At 50.5% G+C, this 27150-nt stretch overlaps 1 protein-coding gene and 1 non-coding gene across 3 annotated transcripts in view; both read left to right on the top strand.

The window, feature by feature from the left end:
* STK24 (serine/threonine kinase 24) overlaps positions 1–25568 on the top strand; it is a 95344-nt gene extending 69776 nt beyond the window's left edge. For both annotated transcript variants that reach the window (XM_012184878.4, XM_042255019.2), the window contains exons 3-11: positions 291–347; positions 6797–6905; positions 7229–7386; positions 12762–12947; positions 15238–15383; positions 17219–17348; positions 18464–18532; positions 20310–20446; positions 24478–25568. In XM_012184878.4, the coding sequence (XP_012040268.2) occupies positions 291–347; positions 6797–6905; positions 7229–7386; positions 12762–12947; positions 15238–15383; positions 17219–17348; positions 18464–18532; positions 20310–20446; positions 24478–24514 (1029 nt within the window). In that variant the 3' untranslated portion in view covers positions 24515–25568. The remainder of the gene's footprint in view (positions 1–290; positions 348–6796; positions 6906–7228; positions 7387–12761; positions 12948–15237; positions 15384–17218; positions 17349–18463; positions 18533–20309; positions 20447–24477) is intronic.
* TRNAC-ACA (transfer RNA cysteine (anticodon ACA)) lies at positions 3641–3712 on the top strand. Its single transcript has one exon. It is a non-coding gene; the product is annotated as a tRNA-Cys (tRNA).
* Positions 25569–27150: the final 1582 nt, after the last annotated feature.

The raw sequence follows: 27150 nt of genomic DNA, 5'->3' as shown, positions 1-27150 counted from the left end.
CCAGAGGGTCACCAGCTGACGTTGTGTGAAAACAGGGTGCCCCCCCTTGAGGCCCTGGTGTGGCAGGTGTGGAACTGGGTGCAGGGGGTCTGGTGCAGGGCCCCTCTGACACACTCCACGTTTTCCCACACAGCTCTCACTTGCACGTGCCTTGCTTGCTGTTACGTATTTATGAAATTTTCCAGTTCCAGAACCACAGTGGAAAATACCTTTAGGTTATTTAAAGTATTTCTGCCTTTTTTTTTTTGGTAAGTAATTTTCATTTTTTTTTTTTTTTTTTGTCTTTGCAGGACACTAAATTGTGGATAATAATGGAATATCTTGGCGGGGGCTCTGCACTGGACCTTGTAAGTATCGCGTTGGATATTGAACATGCAGCGGTGGTCTTGGTTGTAAAGATGGTTCTGTTTACATTTCTGTCTCCCTCTTCAGTTACATGAAAAAAGGGCCAAAATACTCCTTATAATAGGTATTTCTGCTCCTGACATGATGCTGAAAAGTAGAGGTTCCCTTGTGAAGCCAGTTTTTGCTGTATCGTGGGAAACCAGTGAATTCATTCCACGCATCCACAAAACATGTTGCCTGCTCAGTCTGACCTCAGAACAGTTTCTGATTTTCTAAAACTGGTTTGAAGTTTTGTGGCATTCAAACACCATCATTGTTTCCCGTTGCAGATGGTAACTTCACTTCTAAAACTTGCGTGGAGCGTTTTCATTTATAATTCACTAGAATTTTTAAAAATTAAAATTTGGAAAAAAAATTAAAATTTGGTTTCAGGGGTAAGAGGCAGGCACAGCGTCATATGTGGGAGCGGTGGTCAGGCCACGTGTGAACGCACATGTTTCCTGGGTGCACATGCTGAGGGGCCTTGCTGTGCCCACAGTGTGTTTCTGAGGGAGCCGACCCCTCCCAGTGGCGGTGTCTCCTACCTGGCCTGGACCCAGCTGCCTGGCCCCCGTACATGGTAGTGGCAGCTCAGTGTAGGATGACCTCAGAGTCATAGTCTGCGATTCATTTCTCATGGTAAAACATGGTTACATGTTGGCCTCAGGTGAGATGCTCAGAGATCACCAGCAGATCATAAGCATTACTTGGGTCATCCTTGAAACACAGTATATGCAAAACAAAGATTTTTAAACGATCTCACATGGCTGTTTAGCCCCTGACATCTCACCCCCACGTGGTCATGAAGTGAAATCAGCGTAATCAGCAATCTTTTATCCCTGACCGCGGGGGAAGGTAAACCTCTAAATCTGTGTGTATTATAAAAGGCTCTGTACCGAAGTTAAAAAAAAAAAATCACATAATGTTATAAACCATAAAAGCAATTGGTCAAAATAGAGTTTGAAAGGAAATTTCAAGAAAAAATTTAACACAGTCTCAATAATTGTATTTAAATGGAAAAGTGACAAAACAGCTGGATACACTTTTCGACTCGCTTTGCTTTTCCATAAATATATGTATCACACAAAGAGCTTGCTTTTTTACTCTTGAGAACTACTACAGAAATGTAGAAAATTGCCTCATTTTGTATAATTAGATTTACTATTATCTTAAGTGAATTTCATTTGTGGCATGTGTGAAGTTATTTGTGGAGACGCTTTCCCAACGCTGAGCTCTTCAGAGCAGCATTTCTAGTCTCTAGATGCTTTATTTATTCATTCCTAATGCCACCATTGGAGAAGAAAATGGCAACCCACTCCAGCATTCCTGCCTGGAGAATCCCATGGATGGAGGAGCCTGGTAGGTTACAGTCCACAGGGTCGCAAGGAGTCGGACACGACTGAGCAACTTCACTTACAAATGCCACCATAATTGAATTTATTTAGTGGTAACTTTCTTTGGATTTTTGAGTTGAAGTCTGAAATCATGGACACGACAGTTTGCAAGGCAGCATAGAATTCTCCTCTTATTAGATAAAATTCCATCTGGTGTGAGTCCCAGCAAAGAGCCATCCGCCCTCTTACATCAGTGGCTCCAGGCACCCTTTTTGAATGTCCCCAAATCATCTTATTTTAGTCGAGGAAACAAACACTCAGAAATTAGGTGTCCCAGCTAGCAAATGTCGTTGAGCTTTGCACATTGTTGTGACCAGCTGCAAAGCCCTCTTTGTCATTTCTCTCTTAATCTCTTACCTTTTTTTTTTCCCTTTTGCTGTCCTGACTCCAGTCGTCAAAGAAGATGCACTTTAATAATAATGAGATACAAGAATTATTTATTTATGTTTTGAATGTTAAAGACTATTAGGATTATTTTGAGAGTCTATTAAGTGTTTATATAAGATTTAAAAAGCTGGAGTATGGCTGCATATGACGGTAGTTGAATAAACGGGTTTGGGACATTTCTTTGAAAAATTCCACCTTGCTTTATCTAGCATCTGTGTTAAGGGATATGGTGCTGACACGTGTGTGTGTGTCTTTGGAGTGGCCCCTGTACATGAGGCCCATCGGGGGGAGATGACCGTGTCTTGTTAGGGCAGCTCTCTGCTGTTTCCTGGAACAGAACGGTCTCACTGGCGCTCTCCTCACTTTAGAGACATGACTTCGTCTTCACGCATCGGAGCTGCTCTAACCTAACGCCACAGGCCCAGTGGCCTTTCTCACTCTGCATTTTAGACATCATGCCTTTTTACTGAGGCTGTAAGACATTAGTCTCGATGACACCTTAGCCTGGGGCAGGAAGACGGCGCCTTCCTTCACCCAGGATTACCTTTGAGTGTGTTACATAGCTAACACTTCCTTTTCCTTTCTTTTTATCTGGAGTTGAGGTTCCGAGTGGAGGCAGACAGTGGATTATACTGCATGTGGGGAAGTGTTAGAAGGAAAGGAAAGTAGTGTGAGGTCAGTTGGGAGAAGGGGAATGAGGATTAGCAACAGAGGGTCTGACACGGAGAGATTTTTCAGTGATCACAAGATGTCAGCGTTACAGCAGAATCTGAGGAATCTAATTAAGAAGGAACTGGGCTACACGAAGCAACTGGACTAGGTACGGGGGCTTCCCAGGTTGCGCAGTGGCCAAGAAGTGCCGGTGCAGGAGACGCGATTCGATTCATGGTTCGGGAAGATCCCCTGGAGAAGGAAATGGCAACCCACTCCGGTATTCTTGCAGGGAAAAACCCCACGGACAGAGGAGCCTGGAGGGCCTACAGTCCATGGGGTCACAAAGAATCAGATATGACTAAGTGCACACACAAGAGCAAGGCTGCATAAACCGTCACTTAAGCAGGCAGAGACATGATTGACATATTCATTACTGTTTAGGGCAAGCTGCTGTGGTGGCCGCCCCAAACAGTGACTCACAGCAGATGGGAAATTCAGTTCTCTCCCGCACGTGGGCTCACTGGCCTTCAGGCCACGTGGTCATCAGGGCCCTGCTGCGGTGGGTGACCTCCTGTGGCGTTAAGTCCTTGTCCTCTCTGGCAGCCAGTGTTTCGAAGCCAAGACTAGGACTAGGAAGGGGCTCTTCTGCTCATATTCCTTTGGTGAGAGCTTGGCCATATGGCCAGACTTGGCGGCCGCAGAGGCCAGCAGACGTGGTCCGTAGTTGGGTGGCCGCCTGCAGGCTGAGGGTCTCATAAGAGGAGGGAGGGATGACAGACTTGGGAGAGGGTTTAGCGGTCACCCAGAGACAAGGAGCGACTTCCTTGGTGGCTCAGACGGTAAAGCGCCTGCCTACAGTGCGGGAGACCCAGGTTCAATCCCTGGGTTGGGAAGATCTCCTGGAGAAGGAAATGGCAGTCCACTCCAGTATTCTTGCCTGGGAAATCCCATGGACAGAGGAACCTGGTAGGCTATAGTCCATGGGGTCGCAAAGAGTCGGACACGACTGAGCGACTCCACTTTCTTTCTTAGAGATGAGGAGCAGTCTGCATCCTTCCCCCCGCCCCCCGAATCTTTGTTTTATAGAGATTATTGGAAGAGTTCCACAGTCCTCTTAACTGAAGAGACTGCTTGGAAACGTGTTGTTAGTGGTGGAGAAGGCGAGTCCCCACGAATTGAGGAGCTCTGTGCTCCAGGGAACAACTGGACGCCCTTTACAGTGAATTTCTACCCTCGAAGGACCTCCCTGCTCTGTAAATAGTCTTTCTCTCCCCACCCTGACTGTGAATCACTGGTGGGTGAGGTCTGGGCCAGACCTAAAAGGGCATAACCATCCACGCATCAGTCAGAGAGCCAGCTCTCAAATGGCCCAGGGGAGAGGTTTCAGCTCTTACCTCCCGTGGCTGATGACTCCAGGCTGCCATGCCGTTCCTTTCCGGACACTTGATTGTGGGAGGGAGGGGGTCCAGCCAGAAGTTGCGGGCTGTCCACCCGGGTGACCGTGCTGGCGGAGGAGATGGAAGCCCTGCACGGGGACAGCGGTGTGGCCGTCGGGGTGAGCCTTCTGCGCTCTGTGCTGGTGGAGGGCACAGCTGCCAGCTCCTCCGCCTCCTTCCTCTTTTGCCCCCGGGTATGAGAAAAGTGCATTTTTCTTCATCTTGAGTATCTCGAGTATCAAAATTCGCACAGTCTACGAACTCAGAACTAGACGTGAAGGTGGAGCTTCCAGACTTGTGTGCTTCGGAGCAGTCAGTGTCTCCCTTGAGAACAAGACTCCAAGTCAGATAACTCGGGGCGGGGAATTCGGTTCTGCAGATTGAGGTGTGTAGCGAACCGTCCCGGTCTGTGGTGACGGCAGGCAGGACCCTGTAGGCCACCAGGCTCCTGTCCGTGGGGTTTTCTTGGTAGGAATGGTGGAGTGGGTTGTCGTTTCCTCCGCCAGGGGACCTTCCCACCCAGGGATCGAACCTGTGCCTCCTGCATTGGCAGGTGGATTCTTTACCACTGAGCCACCATGAAACCCCCTGTGTGTGTTCACATGTCATCAGTTCAATTCAGTAGCTTAGTCGTGTCCGACTTTGCGACCCCATGAACCGCAGCACACCAGGCCTCCCTGTCCATTGAGTTGGTGATACCATCCAACCATCTCATCTTCTGTCGTCCCCTTCTCCTGCCTTTAATCTTTCCCAACATCAGGGTCTTTTCAAATGAATCAGCTCTTCGCATCAGGTGGATATTGGAGTTTCAGCTTCAACATCAGTCCTTCCAATGAATACCCAGGACTGATCTCCTTTAGGATGGACTGGTTGGATCTTCTTGTAGTCCAAGGGACTCTCAAGAGTCTTCTCCAACACCACAGTTCAAAAGCATCAATTCTCCTGTGCTCAGCTTTCTTTATAGTCCAACTCTCACATCCATACATGACCATTGGAAAAACCATAGCTTTGACCAGACGGACCTTTGCTGCTTTTTAATATGCTGTCTAGGTTGGTCATAACTTTTCTTCCAAGCTGAGTAAGCATCTTTTAATTTCATGGCTGCAGTAACCATCTGCAGTGATTTTGGAGCCCCCCAAAATAAAGTCTGACACTGTTTCCACTGTTTCCCCATCTATTTCCCATGAAGTGATGGGACCAGATGCCATGATCTTAGTTTTTTAATGTTGAGCTGTAAGCCCAACTTTCCCACTCTCCTCTTTCACTTTCATCAAGAGGCTCTTTAGTTCCTCTTCACTTTCTGCCATAAGGGTGGTGTCATCTGCATATCTGAGGTTATTGATATTTCTCCCAGTAATCTTGATTCCAGCTTGTGCTTCATCCAGCCCAGTGTTTCTCATGATGTACTCTGCATAGAAGTTAAATAAGCAGGGTGACAATATATAGCCTTGATGTACTCCTTTTCCTATTTGGAACCAGTCTGTTGTTCCATGTCCAGTTCTAACTGTTGCTTCCTGACCTGCATACAGGTTTCTCAGGAGGCAGGTCAGGTGGTCTGGTATTCCCTTCTCTTTCAGAATTTTCCACAGTTGATTGTGATCCACACAGTCAAAGGCTTTGGCATAGTCAATAAAGCAGAAATAGATGTTTTCTGGAACTCTCATGCTTTTTCATGATCCAGCAGATGTTGGCAATTTGATCTCTGGTTCCTCTGCCTTTTGTAAAACCAGCTTGAGCATCTGGAAGTTCACGGTTCACGTATTGCTGAAGCCTGGCTTGGAGAATTTTGAGCATTACTCTACTAGCGTGTGAGATGAGTGCAATTGTGTGGTAGTTTGAGCATTCTTTGGCATTGCCTTTCTTTGGGATTGGAATGAAAACTGACCTTTTCCAGTCCTGTGGCCACTGCTGAGTTTTCCAAATTTGCTGGCATATTGAGTGTAGCACTTTCACAGCATCATCTCTTTCAGGATTTGAAATACATGTCATACCACATAACAAAAAAAATTCCATCGTGACGGATTGATCTTTCTGCTTTCTTCCCCTCAAGGTTTAAAATTTAGATTTATTAATAAAAAATTCTGGTGCAAGGGTAGCCTTGGATATCTGTCAGCTCCCAGGCCTTTTCGTGACAGCTCGTGTTTTGGTACCCGTGGCCTGTGTTAGGACAGAGCCGGACTGCTTGGTCCCCTCCCTGGCAAGCCTTGTGAGGTGCTGGCTTTGGCTTTCTGGCCTGACCTCCCTCCTCGCTCGGGCTGCAGGCTTGGTGAGGTGACCTTGGCCTTTATCATTGGCCTCACTTTAATTCATTCAGCGAAGTCGTTTTCTCTGGTTCTTTTTGTTTTTATTTTTATTTTTTTGGCTAGGAGGGGGATTCCTTTTACATAGGTTTTAACTGTGTGGGCCAAATATCTGTTTTGAAATGAAGATTTCAGTCTTGATTATTCTTGTTCATTTAACATTGACTCTGTCCTGTCATCTCATACTTGTTCATCGAATCGTTTAAGTAACCTTAATCTTTTTTTTTTTTTTTCTTGTTAGTTAGAACCTGGCCCTTTAGATGAAACCCAGATTGCTACTATATTAAGAGAAATACTGAAAGGACTTGATTATTTGCATTCAGAGAAGAAAATTCACAGAGATATTAAAGGTAAGAAAGCATCCTGTTTATGGTCCTTTGAAATCCCTAAGGCAGATAGAAAGAAAGGTCTGTTGTAGCATTTTAACTGTGCTTCTCTTCTCAAGGGAAGTGGTTCTGTGGGCACGTGGAGGGTGCCTTCGATGTGCCTGAGCAGGTGAGGGCTCTGAGGGGGTCTCACCTGGGATGGGTGTGGGGCTTTGAGGGGGTCTTACCCACTGTCTGCTTTTGTCGAAATCTGATGACTCTGGGGGGGGCACACAAACCTGTTTGCAGGGGAGTGGACGGAAGTGTCCAGCTGCCAATGTCAGGGCGTCTTCGGTTTTATTTTGCAGCTGCCAACGTCCTGCTCTCTGAACACGGGGAGGTGAAGCTGGCGGACTTTGGAGTGGCGGGCCAGCTGACAGACACCCAGATAAAGAGAAACACCTTCGTGGGCACCCCTTTCTGGATGGCGCCCGAGGTCATCAAGCAGTCAGCCTACGACTCAAAGGTGAGGCTGGCATCTGGGCTTGTGGGGTCTGCGGAGAGCGGGGGCGTCCCTCCTGGGCTCCAGCCTCCCAGCGCATCCTGTTGGGGTGAAGCGGGCGCCTCGGTTAGAAACAGGATTCTCTTGCTGCCTCATTCAGCCCCTTTTACGTGTCCAGTCCCCACTGCTGACAGTGTCTGACGGGGCAGGGGGCGTGCAGGGGCAGAGGCCTGTAGGGCGCAGGCCTGTGGAGAAGGGCCGGGAGTGCAGGTGGAGCCCGAGGAGTGGGTGAGGGCAGAGGGCCTGGGACAGGAGGCTGAGCAGTATTTCAGGGACCAGTGCAGAAAGGATCCCCAGGGGAAACCAGTCACAAAGCTGGAAGGCCGGAGCCTGGGAGGAAGCGTACCTTTCATGGCCACTGCAGACCCTTCCTGTTGTCACATTTAGGGGGATTCCCCCCCCGCCCCCGCCCCCCTACACACACACACACACACAAAACTGGGATTGTTCTCAGAGTCTCCTTATTCCGGTCTTTCTTGCCTGTCATGAGCTGCACTGTCCCATTTTGTCCTGTCTTCTCTCTTCCCTGTTGCCCTTCAGCTTGTTGAACTGTTTAGTATGGGCTTAAACAGCCTACTAGGATCCCCGCCTCCTGGATCTGATTTCACACCTGCATGCCAGGCTGCTCTGTCTCAGCCGCCTGGACGCAGCAAAGTCTCCACGTGGGCACAGAGCAGAGGCTTCTCTAAGCCAGGATTTCCAGGCAGACAAATAGTTAACTCAGATACTTCTATGTGCCAGATACTACTACTTCTCTTTAAGTAGAAATCTTCTCAATCCCTGACCGATCCCCCCACCTTGTGAAACGTAGCACACACAGCGTGGAGTGGCTTTCCCTGGGGACCTCAGCTCCACATGGTGAGCCATCACGTGGGTGCTGAAGTTGCTGGTGCCCCTGTCTGTCGGGGCCCAGGTGGCCCTGGCCCTCTTGCTGTTGAGGGCCGTGACTTCCGTAGGCTCATGGCCTTGGAAGCCACTGGCCAGTAATTGAGGGTAGGTTTTCAGCAGAGCTGCCCAGCCTTTGGAGTGTCTGTTGCCCGAGTGCCTTGCCCCGCGGCATGGGTTTGCCCCTGAGGCTACTCTAATCTCTGTTGGCCCTTTTCCTGGAGTCATACCATTTTTAAGACTCTACAGGAATTTATGTATTCAGTTCATTCTATTTTAAGCTGAGGCCCATTTATCATTGGCTTCCTTGGTGGTTCAGATGGTGAAGAATCTGCTGGCAACGCAGGAGACCCAGGTTCGATTCCTGGGTGGGGAAGATCCCCTGGCGGAGGGCATGGCAACCCACTCCAGTATTCTTGCCTGGAGAATCCCATGGACAGAGGAGCCTGGTGGGCTACAGTCCCTGGGGTCAAAAAGAGTTGGACAAGGCTGAGTGAGGTTCACTTTGACTTTTTTTCACTTTCGTTTATCCAGGTTCACAGGTCTAGATTTTTAGGCAGGGCTGGGACTAGAATCCAAGTTTTTTAACTTCTCTGATAACACCCTTGGTGTTTCTCTTTTCTTCCTTACTGATAAGTTAGCTGGTCAACTCCGGCCCCCTGTGACTCAGGATTATCTTTTATTCCTCACCGCCCACCTCACACTTCCTCAAGAACTATCCAGCCTTCCTGAGACTCCCCACTCCCCACCTTTCCGCCTGGGCGGGGGGCCTCTCCTCGTGTTTACCAAGGGCAACGCTCTGCGCCATGGAGATCCCAGGACATCAGCAAGCTTGGCTGTCTCTTCCCTGGAGCTGTCTAGATCAGAAAGATATTCTGTGGTCAGCAGATGCTGCGGCATTCTTTTTTAGGCAGATTAGAAGATGTTGTCACAGACATACAGGAAATGCACGCTTGGTTGGGCAGCTTGAGGAAACATGTCCGACCTCTCGCAAACCTTTACCCACCTTATGTTAGACTGTGTTGTTGTGGAGTCACTAAGTCATGTCCGGCTCTTTCTGCAACCCCACGGACCACAGCCTTCCTGGCTTATGGCAAAAAGCCGATTTTTTGGTTCGCTTGGATCAGACCCAACAGCCCTTAGCTGGAACTCAGTGTGAAGAAGTTTGTGACATGCGCCTCCCAGGCTTGTTGACACAGGAGGTGTGGGAAGCGCAGATAAGGCTCAGGGCGTGAGTGCGGAGCTTTGTCAGGGGCTGCCGGGCCGGCTGGGTCTGCCAGCGCTTGTTTGTCCTCGGCAGCGCCTGACAAAGGGCCTCTGCCCAGGGGCCGCCTCCCGCCCGAGGCCCGTCTGGCAGGGCAGTTATGCTCTTGAACGGGCACCTCTGCTCGCCTGAGACACACACTCGGCTTCTTGCCGGTGCCCGTCTCCTCCCCGCATCCTTTACAGTCCCCCCGCTGGTCTCTGTGTTACAGGTAAAGAGCGTGTCCCCCGGGGTCCCTGGGGAAGCCGGGTGCTCCTGGCAGTTTCACTTCAGGGCCCACGTCCTGATGGTTCTCAAAAGGGGGCGTGGGTGGGGTGAGGATGTGCTGTGCCTGCCTCCCCAGCGTCTTCATCTCCCTGGGCTTAAAGGGGCATCGGCCTCAGTGTTGTGTGTGTGTGTGTCTGTGTGTCTAGAACCGGCTTGGCACAGTCACCTCTGGAACCAGTACGTTTGGTCCTTTGTCATTCGCCCCAACTGAGAAAGCTGATCTCAAGTCTTGATCTGAGCCCGGCATTTCTAAGCCATGTTAGTTCAGGGGCCTTAAGAACTTTCTTCGTCATTATTGTTCTCTTTAAGGTGACTTAGTGAAGCTTAGTCTAAGATGCCCATGGGCGCACCCATGGAGCCTGGGCTTGGGCTGAAGCCCCTTCCATCTTTTCCCTGTTTCTCTAAGGGGAAGGATGTCCGTGGGTGGGCTGGACTGGGGCGGGGACCTTGCCCCCTTCTGTGCTCATTCCCTTCTGCCCTTGCTGTAGCTGAGCCCAGCGCCATGCCAGGTGATTGACGCTTCAGTGAGCCAGTGCGGCGCTGGGCTTCAGGGGCTCTGATTGTGAGCTGGTTCACGGGGCCGAGAGGGTGTCGGGCTGCACAGATGCGGGCTTCTCAGCCCTTCAGAGACAAGCTGGGAGGAGAGGAGAGACATTTGTGCTGGAATGTTGATCGACTTCCCTGCTAGCAACCCCTGTGGAAGCTGAGCGGCCAGCACTGGTGTTCTCCTTGTAAACAACTTTCCCCTTTTTTGGTCTCAAAAGCAGCACTTAGTCTTTAATCTGGAAAATACTGGAAAAAATGAGCGAAGGGGAAAACATCTGTAGGCCTAATACCCAAGCACAAGCTAAGTTATTTTGGTGTCCAGTCGCGTCCGAAATAACTGTTTGCAGTCACCATGGTGAAGGATGAAAACAGGTGATGTGTTGATGGAAAAATAAAGATGAGTGGAGACACGGTAGGACCGGCCCATCTGTTGGAATGTGTACAGCCAGCTGGTCCACTGGGTACGTGACCAACCCTCCCGTCCCGATGGCAGCCCATGGCCTCCCCGGCTCAATCCTCAGGGCCAGGAGTTCCCACCTCCTGGCTGGGAGGGATGCACTTTGCACACAGGGGAAGGATGTGAGCGGAGAAAGAATCCAGCTTTGTCCAAGCGTGAGGTAATGGTGGGGCCATGTATTGCTACGGAGTCGGTCTCAGACGGTTTCAATACCTCTCGTGCGACTTAATGTGTTTCTGAATATTGCATCTTATTGAATAGTTTCTATTAAATCCATTTTGGGCTGTGTTTTAACTAGTTATAACTGTTATTTGGGATTCTCCATTTTTTTTTTTTTCTCCTGTCTTCCTTTTTTTTTTTTTCTGGCTGCCCCGCACACTGTGTGGTATCTTAGTTCCCTGACCAGGGATCGAACCCATACTCCCTGCAAGGGACCCATGGATTAACCACTGGAAGTCCCCCTCTGTGGTTCTTCATAGAATATTTTCTATACATAAATTTTTTTAATACATAAAAAAAAAGTTGTATTTCGTCTGCAGAGGTGTAGCCAGGTGACTTTTGCTTAACTAAGTGTTACTGCGAGGATTTTGAGAGCTGCTGTTGGTGCCCCTCTTGGGTCCCCTCACCCCCACTGCTCATCAATAACGGATAATTCTTCGTTGTCACTTTTAGGAGAATGCTCCCCAGGACTAACCACATACGGAAAGAAAATCTGTTCACAAGTAAATATCTGCAGTTCAGCTGTGATTTTTTTTTTACTTAGTCTCATTTTTGAAAACCACTGTTGGTTTCCCTTAACAGCTGATTTCCCAAACGATGGTAAAACAGGTCTCCTCTTATACCTCAATTTTAGTTGCTTGAAAAATGATTGCCCTCTCCCATATAATTCTTATTTTAAAATTCAGACACATTTTAAAATCTGATGTTGTAAATCCTAGATACCGTAATAGACAAACTCAGTTGATTCTCTATCAGCATCAGTGTTGAATATTTGATACTTCAGTCAAGTTAATGTGTCATAGCAATATAGTCATTCTTCTAAGGTTTTAGCATAAGTAATGCTGTTTTTGAATATTTTAGGCATCCCTTACCATTTTCTAAATATAAAATTTATTTAGGATCGATTCCTAGACGTGAAATTAGTTGGCTTTAACAAGTGTGGGTATTTTTGTGACTTTGACTGCATAATGCCAGATTGCTTGCCATTTATTCAAGTGCCAGTCAGGGTTTCCAAGTTAGTCAGCAGGATGTTAGATATATGCAGGCGGAGCCTGCAGTCAGGAAGACCACTCTGGAGCCCCTCATGGAGCCCTAGGGACAGAAGACATTTCTGAACTAAGCCGGAGGCAGGAGGGGTAGATGGGGACTCAGGGCGCCAAGAGGTCAAGAGCCACACACCTGGCAGCTGGTTGATATAGGAGGACCAAAGAGAAGTTCCAAGGGTTGGGCCCAGGCTCCTGGCCTGGCCGCCTGGGAACAGGGATCTCATTTCATCCTGTTGTGGCTTAAGGGCTGGCTTCTAAGCATCTCTGGACGTGGTGGCTGCAAACGTGCTGTGGTCCCCAGACATGCCGTCTCCACTGACCTCAGGTTGCCTGTCCTGTTGACTCAGGGACTTAAACAAACGTGGAACGTCTCCCACCTCTGGCAGCAAAGGGAAGAGGTGTAATCATCAGAGCCAGCTTCCACGTCGAGGCAGAAGATGATATTATTACATGTCCTCCTGTGTGTTGCCTTTTTTGAAGTTACACCAAAGGCTTTATCTTTAACAAATTTTTTTCAGTTAAGAATGAGTATCTTATTCAAGACCTCAGAAGCACATTAGTTTTTGGTTTTGTTTTTTACCTTCTAGGAAGTACGTTTCTTTGAACCGCCTCCCCTCCGAATGTGTAACTAACTAGCTGTGTTTCGCTGTTGCAGGCGGACATCTGGTCCCTGGGCATCACGGCCATCGAGCTTGCCAAGGGGGAGCCGCCGCATTCCGAGCTGCATCCCATGAAGGTCCTATTCCTTATCCCAAAGAACAACCCCCCGACGCTGGAAGGGAACTACAGCAAACCCCTCAAGGAGTTCGTGGAGGCCTGTTTGAACAAGGAGCCGAGCTTTGTGAGTGTCTTGACCTGGGAACGGGCATCTCCCCCCATGGGGGCCTGATGGGTCTGGATGCGTCTTAGTGGTCTGTTTTCCTTCTCTGCTTTCAGCTGTCTTCATGATCTCATTTCTTTTTCTAAATGGGTATGATTGATTTTTTTCTGAAGTGGAAATGCTTATTGTTATTTTATCTTTTTAAGGCTTCAAAGTCTACTTACCGTCTTTCAGATTTTCTGGTATCTCCTACCGCATTGAGCTTTGAAGACTGTTCTCCTTAATATTCTATGTGGGATCATACATTTTTAATATTTATAGTGGAAGGTTGGGCTATTTTTAGCTGTTGGCGTATCTGCAAAGTCCGGCCTGAGAAACAGTGGCTAAGTAAGTCTTTAAAGTAAACGTTTTCGGTTTCTTCTTGGCATGTGTTAGGAAGGGAAAGAGGAATGAGATGTAAACGTAGTCCCGCCTTGCTTTCCCCTCTTCCTTCTGACTGTCTCTGCTTTTGAGTTGAATCTGGCAGAGCCATGTGGCAGAGATGACTGCATGGCTTCAGCCTCATTTTCTCTCTGAATTAGGATATTTCTTGCAAAGTTGTCTGTGTATTTTGGTGTTGCATGTCACACCGTATGTCCTTGTTGGGTTTCTGAATTTTCCAGCAGGGTTAGCCACAGGTCAGGCTGAAACTTCTAAACTCATATCCCCACCCCCACCCCCCCATTCCCTACAAAGAACTCTTATCTAAAAATATGCTTTTGTTGTTCAGCTACTCAGTCGTGTCCAATTGTTTGTGACCCCCAAGGACTGCAGCACACTGTGCTTCCCTGTCCTTCACCATCTCCCAGAATTTGTTCACACTCACGTCCATCAAGTCGGTGATGCCATCCACGCATCTCATCCTCTGTCTCCCCCTTCTCCTCCTGCCCTCCATCTTTCCTAGCATCAGTGTCTTTTTCCATTGAGTCAGCTCTTCATATCCAGTGGCCAAAGTATTGGAGCTTCAGCATTAGTCCTTCCAGTGAATATTTAGAGTTGATTTCCTTTGGGATTGAGTGGTTTGATCTCCTTGCAGTCCAGTGGTTGGTTTTAATAAGAGCACTATGGGTTTCTAATACCATACCAGGTTTTGGTAGCGGAATTCAGTGAGGAATGCCAGCATCTTCTAAGACCCCCTTGGGGATGCAGAATACGCCACTCATCAGGTGCCATGAGGGTCACGTGCTTCATGTCCTTCAGCTCTGAACGTTGTCACCAGGAGTTTATTTCCAGCCCTAAGAAGATGCTCGCACACCTTCCCATTACAGATAATAGGTCTGGTATTGCTTGCTGGCCCAGTGCACACATCTCTGCCCCAAATGTACCGAGGGGAAGATGAGAGGCTGAGGGTCTGGGCTCTTCTGAGGTGCCTGGAGTTTCACACTCGTGTGGACGGGGACTGAGAAATACCAGAAGTGACCCAGGCTTTCGCACAGGCTTGAGTCGGAGGAGCGTGCCTGGCAGGAGCTCCATGCAGGAGCTGCAGTGGTTCAGTGCAAGTGGGAATGCGCTCTGACTCGTGTGGTTTGTGTGTTCCTGCTGCCCGCTCCTGTTGGGGCTGCATGGTTTCTCGGGAGGCATGTGCCCTACAGGTGGTTTGGCCATTCTCAAAGCGAGCAGCAGAGTTCCATGCACACTCAGTGGCTGGGGCTGTGCTGAGCCCGGGCCCTGGAGGAAGTCCTCACCCCCATCACAAGGAAAGAGGCAGACCCGGGAAACCAGCGTCTCTAACTCGGGAAGGCTGATGACTAAGAACTTGCCCTTTCAGTGTCCACGGAAAAGCTATCTCCTGGCTCCTTTCTTCCAGATGAATCCAAATGAACATTTATCTTCTTGTTTTTGAGGGATGGAGGCAAACAAAAAGGAAGTTAACGAGGTGATATACAGAACACGTTTTCTCTCTTGCCGGTATTAGCAATGATGGTTCAGTGACTTTTGTGAAATTCTCTGTAACATTTCTGTGTGAATGCATTTTCCTGGGGGAAAGGGCGTCTGCTTTCATTGGACGCTTAGCTCCAGAGTGTTAAGGACTCCAGTGGATACTAGGTACCTGTCCACACTGTGAGTGGGACCCCCCCCACCGATGCTGCATGACAGTCTTTGAATCAATCTTAAAGGGGAAAACTTTGAAATAGGACTCCGTCTGTATGTATTAGAATTGGTTGCTGGACACTTTGAGGCAGAAGCCTGTCCTTTGGGGTGGAGTCAAGTGGAATGCCGAGAACCTGATCTCATGTTTTCCTCTTCGGTGTGTCGGTTGATGCATTTCCAGAGACCCACCGCTAAGGAGTTACTGAAGCACAAGTTCATAATCCGCAATGCAAAGAAAACCTCCTACTTGACCGAGCTCATCGACAGGTACAAGAGGTGGAAGGCCGAGCAGAGCCATGAAGACTCCAGCTCGGAAGACTCCGACACGTGAGTTGCTCGGCCTGAGTCCCTCGGGGTGTCTGTGACCTGGGGGAGAGGGGAGGCTTCCCCCAGCCCCAGGCTGTGTCTGAACCCCAAGCTGTGCGTGACGTGGGCCTGTTTGCTCTTGTCTCCTGATTGGGCTGGGTTTGGGGTTTCTTTTTTCTTTAAGGAAGAACATCCAGGCTGACGGTGCTTCTGGTGTTGGTATGGGTCTGTGTTTGGGAGTCCTTGAGTCTCTCTTTGTTGCCAGTGGAGTTTCTCTGAGTAAATCTGTAATAGTTGTTCACGTGCGTCTGACTCTTTGGAGTCCCATGAACTGCATGCAGCACTCCAGGCTTCCCCGTCCTTCACCATCTCTGGGCGTTTGCTCAGATTCATGTCCCAAATCTGTAAAGAGCTGGACCTTGTTTCTTTTTTTCGAAATACTGGTCAGGTGAAATGACTTTAAACACACATCTTTCAGTTCAGTCGCTCAGTCATGTCCGACTCTTTGCGACCCCCTGGCCTGCAGCATGCCAGGCTTCTTAAACAAACACACATTTTTAAGAAGAGACAAGTGAGGGTATTGGTGATTCTCTGCTGTGTGCCGGTATGTACCTGGTGTTGTAAAAGCTCCGCCCCAGGCATTTCCTGTAACTTGGTGTCAGGTTGAACATCTAGGAGATCTGTTAGCTGAAGAGGTGAACTGGGTCTGGGAACCCTTGGGGTGCTTAGAGGTGGGGAGAGCTGGATGGACCGGCTGCACTGACTTGAGTGGAGACTGGAGCCGGGAGGGGAGGAACAGGGCTGTGGAGGTGCTCCCAGGGGTGGTGGCTGCTTGCCTGCGCCCCTTCACACCGCAGCCAGAAGCGCAAGCTGACCCCCAGCCCAGGCCCACATGCAGGGCCACTGGGGGAGACCCAGAGTGTGTTTCAGGGTCCCCAGGTGATTCCACTGCAAGGTCGGGGTGAGACCCACAGACTAGGACATGGTTGAGGTCACGGCGTTGAGCGACACTGGTGGTCGGGACAAGGATGAAGAGACGGGCGGGGCAGGGGGGGTGGTTCTGGACGTTTACAGTTGGGTGTGGGTAATGGGGGGGTCCAGCTTGAGCAGTGTCAGGAGTCCAGTGAGGGGATGGCCCTGGAGACCAGGCTGGTCTGGGGAGGCCAGGGGTCAGGGAGCTGGCTTTGATGAGGGCACATGTGGGTCTCCAGGAGGATGTGTCCCGTCTGGAGCATTGGTGAGATTTGGCCTTGAGGCGAGAGGTATAGGCAGACCATGCAGGCTTAAAGCGCCACTCTATGGATGGTCATTGGAGCCCTGAGGACACGCCTGCGGGGAAGGGCCGGGACCAAGCCCTGCGGAACAGCCTCACGAGGGAAGAGCTTACGGGACTGCTCGGGTGGGAGGAGGTCTGGGAGCTGGGGGCCTCTTGGGAAGGCCTGAGTGGGAGCATCCACTGCTGAGCCCCCAACGGCATGAGGACAGAGGGGGGCCTTGGTCACGGTGCATGAAGGTACAGAGTGGGTTTTGGGGGTGAGCGGAGGGTAGGAGATGGAGGCAGGAGTGGAGGTGACGTGTCCAAGCTTGTGACTGAGGGCCGGGAGGGAGCTGAGTGGGCAGGGCTGTGTGTTCCTGTTGGGGTGGATGGAGCTGGTGGTGCAGCTGCTGTATGGGAAGTGATAGGAGCCACATCCCCACAGGGTCTCCCGCCTCTGGGAGGGTGAGGGCAGGGTGGGCTTCCTCAGCCCTGGAGGGACTGGATCAGACATGGAGCACGGGGGGGCCCTGTCCCCACACCCCACCCCCTCCACGGAGCTGGCGCCCACTCACAGGTGTACCTGGGTTTCTGTGTTAAGGGAGACGGACACAGACGGCCAGGCTTCTGGAGGCAGCGACTCGGGGGACTGGATCTTCACGATTCGGGAGAAGGATCCAAAGAGTCTGGAGAACGGAGCTCTCCAGCCATCAGATCTGGAAAGAAACAAGGTGAGTCTGTGCGTGCGGAGAGACTAGCCCTCGCCATCAGGACTGGCGGCGTTTCGGAGCCGCTTTGGCATGAAGCCTGCTGTTCTTGTGGGCCGCCTGTGTTGGAATTTTGCTGTCAGGAAGCCGCAGATTAAGGGATTCTGTTCTGTCTGACTACCCGGCGAGGCTGGGCCGCGAGTCTGGGTGCTGGCCTGGTTCGCAGTGCTCCTGCTGCTCTCTGTGGCCGCACCGTGAGCTCAGCGTTTCTGACACTGGGTTGTAGGGGGTGGGGAAGGGTGGCTGGGAAATGCCCAAGCTTATGAGCTTTTGACGACACTCTGCCTCTGGCGCACAATGGCGTTCCTCATCAAGGCACCGCGATTTGAGGATTGAGTTTTAAGGAATCTTAAACACATCGCTTTTGGTACTTCCCTGGTGGCTTAGGTGTTAAAGAATCCGCCTGCCACGTGGGAGACCCAGGTTCATTCCCTGGGTCGGGAAGATCCCCTGGAGGAGGGCACGGCAACCCACTCCAGTATTCTTGCCTGGAGAGTCCCGTGGACAGAGAGGAGCCTGCGGGCTACTGTCGTCCACAGGCCACTGTCGCAAAGAGTCGGACACGACCGAGCGACTGACAAATGTAATTTTCGATGACTTGGTTTTGTGCCTGTTGGCATTTATGAAAAACTGTATATTTTGAGGGATCGTTTTGAAGCACAGAGGCATAGTTTCTCCTCGGCAGAGCGGACCAGTGGCTGTCCCCTGGCGACCCTAGAGTCCCGCTCTGAGAAGCAGGCATCATTACGTGTTCAGGTGGAGGCTGCAGAAGAGGAAAAAGGCAGCGCTGTCCTGTGGCAGCCCCTTGTGGCAGCCAGCCCTGGCGTGAGCGCTGTCTTTAGGCCCTCTCCACGTGTGCCCAGTGGTGCAGTTTTGGCCCTGCCCGCGTCCACACAGGACGCCGCTCCCCGGTGCGCCATGCCTTTCCACGAGGGATGATATCTGTGGCCCCCGTAGTCAAGCAAAACACAGTGAGGCAGCCCTAGGCAGCTGCCGCTGCGGCCGTGTCTCAGAGTCCAGTGAACCCCGACAAGTATGGATGTTAGAACATTTCTCATTACGTTTTCTTTCCTCCCAAGATGAAAGACATCCCAAAGAGGCCTTTCTCTCAGTGTTTATCTACAATTATTTCTCCGCTCTTTGCAGAGGTAAGATGCCCAGTGGACAGTTGGGGGCCAGGTGAGAGGGGAAGAAGGGGGCGCAGGCGTTCATGTCTCTGGCAGGGCTGCCTGTGGAATTGGGGAGGTCGGAGCTGCCGGCGCAGTGGGCTGTGCTCCTGGAGGCCGGCTGGGCCAGGTTGCCTTCCAGGAGGGCCTCCTGCTTTCCCAGGGCCGTCTTCTGTCCAGCCCGTTGTCCTGGGAGCTGTCGCCATGGGGCTGCCAGCAGCGTTCACAGGGACTTAGCAGCCTGGCCCCAGTCCACACATGGACCAGGACCGCTTGAACTTCAGTTGTGCTGCTTTCTATAGAACCTGGTTGGGTGCAACCTGGCGCCTCTGCTTCTGCCAGACTTGGGTTCAGTTCAGTTCAGTTCAGTTGCTCAGTCGTGTCTGACTCTTTATGACCCCATGAACCACAGCACGCTAGGCCTCTCTGTTCATCACCAACTCCCAGAGTCCACCCAAACCCATGTCCATTGAGTCAGTGATGCCATCCAACCATCTCATCCTCTGTCATCCCCTTCTCCTCCTGCCCTCAATCTTTCCTAGCATCAGGGTCTTTTCCAGTGAGTCAGCTCTTTGCATCAGGTAGCCAAAGTATTGGAGTTTCAGCTTCAACATCAGTCCTTCTAATGATGGCAATGTGAAAAGTAGATGTTTACTTTAAGGGGATATCAGATTGCCTGGGGTTCTTAGGTTTCCTGGGGAGCCCCCACAATAGGGGCCTCACCCCGCAGGGCCCCTGATTGCAGCCACTGCATCCCGGTGCCCTCTCGGGGGACCCCGCTCCCTGTAGATGGGTGCGTGCATACAGCATTCAGAGGTGTTTCGAGAGTGGGTCTTAGGGTGAATGTTGTTCTTCATCGGGTTCGTACCGACAAGGAGATGAGTTGGAAATAGTCTCCTCTGACACTACCCTGTGGGTTCTCCTGGCTCACGCCGCCTTTAAGGTAATTCCGAGTGAGCCACACAGCCCCTTCTGTTCAGGTCGGGATCAGAGCTCTCCAGGGAGACTCTAGCCGGGGCTCCTCGGTCCTGGCTGGGGTATCCTGGGTGGGAGGGACCCACAGGCTCATCCCTGGGCTCTGCTTGGCCTTGAATCCCCCTTGGGGAGTTCCTGGCTGGCAGAGGTGCTGAGGGGACACCGGCTCCCCAGGATTTAGGGCTGCCACCCAGTTCCATGGGCTTCCTGGTGGCTCAGCTGGTAAAGAATCTGCCTGCAGTGCGGGAGATCTGGGTGTGATCTCTGGGTCGGGAGGGTCCCCTGGAGAAGGGAAAGGCTGCCCACTCCAGTATTCTGGCCCGGAGAATCCCATGGACTCTGTTTTCCATGGGGTCGCGAAGAGTCAGATATGACTGAGCGGCTTCCACTCACTTTTCACTGGTTCCATGAAGTCGAGTGTTCTGGCAGCACCCCAAGGCCTTAGCCATCTGCCTGGTAACCCCGGGAGCTCCGAGTTTCCAGCCTGTGCTGCAGCTGCGGCTGCAGACCAGAGCCGAGTAGGCATGGGACGGCTTTGCTGGTGGTTGAAATGGAAGAAGGAAGCAGAGGGAGTGGATGAAGAGGTGCACAGAAGCCCCCCTCCCCTGGGGAGGGCAGAGACTGGGGCCTGCCCGGAGCTCTCAGCCTCCAGAAGGGAGGGGTCCGGGCTGAGGCTGCCGGGGCCCCATGGCCGGAGCAGGCATGGGCCACACATCATATCACAGATGCCCGTGGTTTCTCATCCTCGGGGGAGTCACGCTGGCCCCGCGTCTTGTGTTCGCAGCTGAAGGAGAAGAGCCAGGCGTGCGGCGGAAACCTGGGCTCCATCGAGGAACTGCGCGGGGCCATCTACCTGGCGGAGGAGGCCTGCCCCGGCATCTCGGACACCATGGTGGCCCAGCTGGTGCAGCGGCTGCAGAGGTGAGAGGCGTCTGTGCCCAGTGCCCTTGGGCCGGGGCTGGCTGCAGAACTGGGGAAGGGAGGGGGTTCTGCCCTCGAGAAATCAGTTACGGGTGAACTGTGTGAATCAGGGCTCTCCTGGCAGGGCCCAGAGACCTCTGTGGTTGTAGCACTTGTCTCATAAACACTGGATGATGTCAGGGGCGGGTGCTCTGAGCTTTCCAGATGCAGCCTCGTGCCCAGCTGGAGGGGTGTGGTCCTGAGCCCGGTGTCTGTAACTCCTTGTTTGGGTTTGTGCTTTAAAGTCAGGAGTCCAGAAACCCCAGAGGTTGGGGCTCAGCAAGAGTGGACACAGCTGTGTTCTTTCTGGGCGGGTGGCTGTACGAGTTCTCGGTTCTGTCTCGTGCCCAGAAGCCCTGTGGTGTTAGCAGGGATCCCCCTCTGTGGCAGCCTTCTGTGGGGTGGAGTGGAGAGCATCCTGGCCTTGCCAGCGGCCCTGGTGGCATGCCTTCCTGAGTGAGGAGGAGGTGGGACTGCCCATCTGGCTCCCGCCCGCTCCCCTAATCTTGTTTGTTGGGGAGCCTCTTCTGAGGAAGAGGTCACAGAAACGCAGTCCCCTGGGGCTGCTGCAGAGAGTGGAGGCGGACAGTCCTGCAGCTCTGTGAGCTGAGCTCTCCTCCACACCCAAACCCTTTTCTTTTCCCTGCAAAACACCGGGCAGGTCATTGCTCTGAGGTTCACCTTCCAGGTGAAGTGTCCGGGCTGCCGAGCTCTTCCTAGAGGTTGGCTGGGCCTCCATGGGAATCAGGAGCATCTCAGATCTGTCCTGAGATGTCAGCTGGGTGGCACGTGATGTTTGGGGCGTGGAGGGTTACTGCTGCCACATGGAAGTGGTCATGAAGGGTCTGCCCGAGTTCCCCCAAAGTGGGCATCAGAGAAAACCTCAGTGCTGACCCTTCAGGTTGGTTCTCCAGAACTCGCTCCCTCGTGAAAACATTTTAACTTCCTAACCTGCTCTCATGTTCAGGCTGGAGGGAAGACTGTTTACTTGGCCACCATCAATTTTGAGGTAGTTGAGGGAATCCAGTATGGTGTTTGGGTAACTCTCCCCACCCCCCCTTATGATACTAGCAGATTACAGAAATAGAGGAAAATAGAATTAAAAAGTCTCCCATATGCTTACCCAGACACCGTTGTTTTTCCCCAAGTTTGTGTCTCCATTCAGTGTGTGTGTGTGTGTGTGCAATTACACTTCTAACATAGCTTTGGTAAAATTATTGGACATTTTACCCTGTGGTAATGTCACGTAGACTTTGCCCTATTTAATTAATAATGGTCCATCTTTCTGATTTCTCTGGTCCCAGTTCATACCGGCTCTTATTTCTCATTTGAAAGATTCTTCGAGTCCAACAAACAGAACCAAACCAGAAACCGGTGTTGTCTTTCGTTTCCTGCGTCTGTGGTGCCCCTCTGAGAACGGAGGTTTTCCACATTGTCCTGGACCGCCTGAGGTTGGCGCCAGCGTCGCCTGTGCGTGACTCAGTTTCCCCGCAGCTCCAGGCCCAGAGGGGGTGGCCTCTGTGGCTTTAGTTGATCCCTGTGTCTATTCCCTTCCTGTAGTTGCTGCCACAGGTGATCTGTCCTAGTTCTGTTCAATAGGAAGATGGTGTGAGGCACGTGTGTGGCTTTAAATTTTTTAGTAGCCACATTATTTTAAAAAAATAACCTTTAAGAAAGTGAAATTGGTTTTAATAGTATAGTTCTTAACGCTCTGCATCTGAATCTTGTTTCATCATGCAGTCAGCATAGGGGCCTTTCCCCTGGTTGTCGGGCCGAGTCTCAGTAGCAGGTGTGTGCTTCACCCTTTACGGCACGTGTCACTGGGAGCTCCCTGCATCTCGATGCCGGCGTCAGCGTCGAATGTGAACCATGCGCAACACAGGATAACACGGGTTTAAGTGCCTGCCATCTGCATTACGGTTGGCATTTTATTCCCCATCCTCCTCAGTTCTCTTGTCCTCCTCCTAATATTTCCTTATTTATTTGGCTATGCTGGGTCTTTGTTCTGGCCGCAGGATCTTTAGCTGTGGTCTGTGAACTTCTGGTTGCAGCGTGTGGGATCTGGTTCCCTATCCAGGGATGGAGCCTCGGCCCCCCTGTGTTGGAAGCATGGAGTCTTAACCACTGGACCAGCAGGGAAGTCCCCTTCTTTCCTCCTCTGATGTGGGGTTCTTCCCCAGCGCTTGGATGCCCTTGCTCCTGGCGGTCCCTGTCTGGTTCTCCGAGCTCTCTCTCTGTTGTCCCCCATCCAGAGGCCTGGCCGTCCACAGCGGCCTGGTCGTGGCTGATGCCCCAGAGCCAGTTGCACTCCCTTTGTTTCATTCTAGTTGGGTCACTGAGGAAACAGGAAGGGCCGGCTTTTGTCTGAAGCATTCTGAAAGGCTTCTGTATGTTTTACTTTGAGTTAGTGTGTGGATCCTTGTGTGTAGCGTCAATCCTCCCATGACTTCAGTCGCTCAGTCGTGTCCGACTCTTTGCGACCCCATGGACTGCAGCACGCCAGGCCTCCCTGTCCATCACCAGCTCCCAGAGTTTACTCAAACTCACGTCCATCGGTGATGCCATCGAATCATCTCGTCTTCTGTCATCCCCTTCTCCTCCTGCTTTCAGTCTTTCCCAGCTTCAGGGTCTTTTCAGATGAGTCAGCTCTTCACATCAGGTGGCCAAAGTATTGGAGTTTCAGCGTCAACATCAGTCCTTCAGTGAACATTCAGGACTGATTTTCTTTAGGATGGACTGATTGGATCTCCTTGTAGTCCAAGGGACTCTCAAGAGTCTTCTCCAGCACCACAGTTCAAAAGCATCAATTCTTTGGCACTCAGCTTTCTTCACAGTCCAACTCTCATATCTATACATGAGTACTGGAAAACCATAGCCTTGACTAGACGGACCTTTGTTGGCAAAGTAATGTCTCTGCTTTTTAATATGCTGTCTAGATTGGTCCTAACTTTCCTTTCAAGGAGTAAGCGTCTTAATTTCATGGCTGCAGTCAGCATCTGCAGTGATTTTCTAATCATTTGTTCCCTGGGTGAGTGTCATACGTCCTAAATGCTCTTAAAAGAGGACCTATAATTTGGAATGTTTGCAGCAAGTCCCATCTCGGCCATCTCCTGTGGTTGGGTCAGCCTCAGTTTTGAGGCAGCTAAGGGAATCTTGGTCATCAAAGGGACCTTGCCCCCCATCTTTATGTCCCACAGTGAGACCATGTGCAGAATTCCTGGGGGAGAGGAGCTGTCCCACCATTGAGTCTAGCCACCACCACGATTTTTGGGGTGTTGCATCACTTTCCATTGTTGCATACGAGCCGTGAACCTACCCAAATTTTTGGATCATCATATTTGGTCTTTATGTAGAATAAATCGTGTAAAACCAGACATGTATAATTTTGTGTATATTTCTTAATCTGTAGTTTTCATGTTGCTTAAGTATTACTATGATTTGTAATCTGTTTCAGCTCACTTTTACTTCACCATCTCTCTATGGTTGGACATTAAAATTGTTTCCTAATTTTAATTACTGAAAATCTAAGAGATAGTTTTAGGAAGCAGATTACTTGAACAAGCCATCAATATTTTTGTGGCCAAAAAGGGTTTCTTAGACTGATCAAATTGGAATGCACGTGCGCCCTTGGGATCTTACTGTGTCATTGGGTATTATCAATATTTCAATTTTTAAAAATTGATTGTAAGTAAAGGTATATCATTTACCTGTTTATTTGTATCTTTCTTTTCCTCTCTCCTGGGACACTGAACTAAATTATCTATGAAGCTTTTAGTGTTGGAATTGTGATTTTCGTAGTTTTCATGAATTCTTCATGTCCTACTATAATTAGCTCACTGATAGCTTGTACCATTAATTAATTTGTTACAACTTGGGGTTGTCTATGAAAACTAGGACTTTGATCATTGCTTGAAGTTTTGCAAATTAATTTTTTTTTAATGTAGAGAAAATGATGTTGACTTACTTCTGTTTCTTGTTTTGTTTCTTCCCAGATATTCTCTAAGTGGTGGAGGAACTTCATCCCATTGAAATCCTTTTGGCATTTGGGGTTTTGTTTTTCCTTTTATTTTTTTCCTTCTTCACCCTCTTCCTTTTCAAAACTCAACGAGAGCCTTTGCTGACTCCGCTGAAGAGGCGCACCATCAGGGGCCCATTCCCGCCACAGGGTCACCTGTCCAGGGCCCCACAGCCCGTCTCTGCTGGCCTGGGGCCTGATGGACTCCCAGATGGGGTGGGGGAAGGCCAGCTCCTCCAAGCGATTATTTTATTATTCTCGTTTTTAATTTTAACCATAGTGCACATATCAAGGAAAGTGTCTTTGAAAACAAAAATAAACCCTGAAATGTATATCTGGGATTATGATAAGGCGACTGAAGAAACGAAACCTCAGGTATCCTGCTTTACGTTGATAAGCACCCCCCGCCCCCCCTCACCCCCCCGCCCCAGGAGACGGAGAAATCGCTCTGGTGGATCAGTGTACAGACTTGTAAATAGTGTCATTTTTACGGAAACCCTCTCGGCGTGCATAGGAATCACTGTGTACACATCGGCCAAGTGCTTCTGTAGATACCGTCAGTGGAGTAAATATTTGACAGGCCATAACTTGAGTCTATTGCCTTGCCTTTATTACATGTAAATTTTGAATTATGTGACCAGTGATTTGGGTTTTATTTTGTATCTGCAGGATTTGCCATTAATAATAATTAAATGCCCCTCTTCGGGAACACTCCCTCTGTTTGTACCTCAGCAAATGCAGATTTTTTTTTTTTCCTCCTGCGTGCCCTAAGGCCCCTTCGGTACACTTAGAAGTTGATTTTCCTGTTTTCATTGATGGTACTATTTCTTAAGTGTTTTAAATGGAAACATATCGCGCCTCATGAAGCTTTAAGTTATTTCAAGTTTCTCCCCGATGAAGCGTCCTTGTCTCACTTTGGCTGGAGTCGCGCCCGGCCTGTGTCCTGCCGCACCAGCCGGCCTATCCTCCCAGGAGGGTTTTCTGTTGCATCTTGTAGTGAAACCTGCATATCATCTTTTGAAACCTCAACATGTCTGAATGCTTTCACGAATAAATTTTATAACAGGATTTTTGCACACTCTCCTTGGAACGTGACTCTTTAAGAGGGGGCAGTGTACCTGCCATGTGTGTGTGGGGGGGTGTGTGTGTGCACCGATGAGGCTCCAGGAAGACGTGCCCACATTCAAGCTACGGAAATGTCCAAGTCAGCTCCCTATGCAACTTTAAAAAATGGTCCTCTGAAGAGATGGGTGACTACTGCTGGTTGGTAAAACTGTTCCGTCTTCCGAGTCGTTTGCTTTTTTCCTTAAAGGAGCGGGTGTCTACCAGTCAGCCAGGTGTCTGTACTTTTCTCAGCCCGTGGCAGGGGTCTCTGGGATGGGAAGTTGAGTTCTGGCCACGATCCTTGACCAATCTGAGTTATATTTGACTTTCTTGTATGTTTGTTGAGATGAATCGTAGTCGACTTTTGCTGGAGTAGCAGTTCTTGAGTTGGAATCCAAGGCTTTTTGGAAGGAGGGAAGTTACTGGGTAAACTTGAGGACAGGTCAGTTATCTGCAGGCCCAGCGTCCTGGAAGTCACGGGGAGAGACTTCTGAGGGGTGCTTCTTGTTTGTTCGGTAATAGAACGGAGCTGGTTTTTAAAACTCAAATTGTCATGACTTTTTAATTAAAAGTAGATTTGGGTTGTGGTTGATTTCTGTAAGGGATACATTTTGGTTAGGAGACATAGAACCAAATTGCGAATTCTCACGCAATTATGTTAAACAGGAAGATTTGAGAGGATTTTGTTTAGTGTTTTGGAGAGTGTTATGAGGGGGCTGGCTGTTTCCCTACGTGCAGCATAAGCCACAGGTGAGTTTCGTTCGCGAGTGGAGAAAAGCATCAGAGGACGGAGCCATGTTCCCTCGGGGATGTGCCGCTCAGCTGGTCTCGAGCCCCGTCACAGCAGCTTTCTGACCTCAAGTTCTTCAGACCTGCACGTGGACAGTGGTTTCAAGACCAGACGCTGGTGTGAGATGGTGACGCTGATGGGTGGACAGCACTCTGTGCTCGGCGAGGTGGTGTGACCGATTAGCAGTCACTGGTGCGCAGCAATGCACATCTCCCAGGGCAAGCGGCCGACTGCTTTGTGATTTGGTTGGAAATATCTTGTTGATGGCCTTCTCGAGGCGGGGAAAGGTGTGCTTTGACCGGCTTTGGAAAGTGGGTCCCCTTCCCCTGTGCGTTCTCTGGCTTGCTTCCGGTAGACAGAGCATCTTGCCAAGTTCAGGGGGCTAGCGTTGGCCCATGTCAGGTCCTTTGTTAAAACACAGACCAGGCACCAGAACTCCAGCAGGACCCCCTCGGGCCTGTAAATGGCAGGTGGTCAGCCAGACCTGTGAGCTGAGCACTCGAGGTGCATCGAGCGCCATGCTGGAGCCTCTGGCTGGTGAACCCCGGCAGCCAGCAGCCTGTCTGCCCGCACTGCAGACGGCAGGGGCGCCCACATGGAAGCACAGCCGGCCTTTTTGGGAGTGGAGGCGGTGGGCCGGCCGTGGCTGGTGGCTTACAATTTCAAAGTTGTGTCTTCCGCACGGGCTGCACCACTGCGGTCTGGGGGCCTCGACACCATAATAACCTTGGGGTTGCCTTGCTGTAACCCAGTGCC

The sequence above is a fragment of the Ovis aries genome, chromosome 10 (assembly GCF_016772045.2).
Source record: "Ovis aries strain OAR_USU_Benz2616 breed Rambouillet chromosome 10, ARS-UI_Ramb_v3.0, whole genome shotgun sequence".
Classification (NCBI taxonomy): Eukaryota; Metazoa; Chordata; class Mammalia; order Artiodactyla; family Bovidae; genus Ovis; species Ovis aries.
Note: the sequence above shows the minus strand (reverse complement) of the source record. Positions and strands in the feature narration are given on the sequence as shown.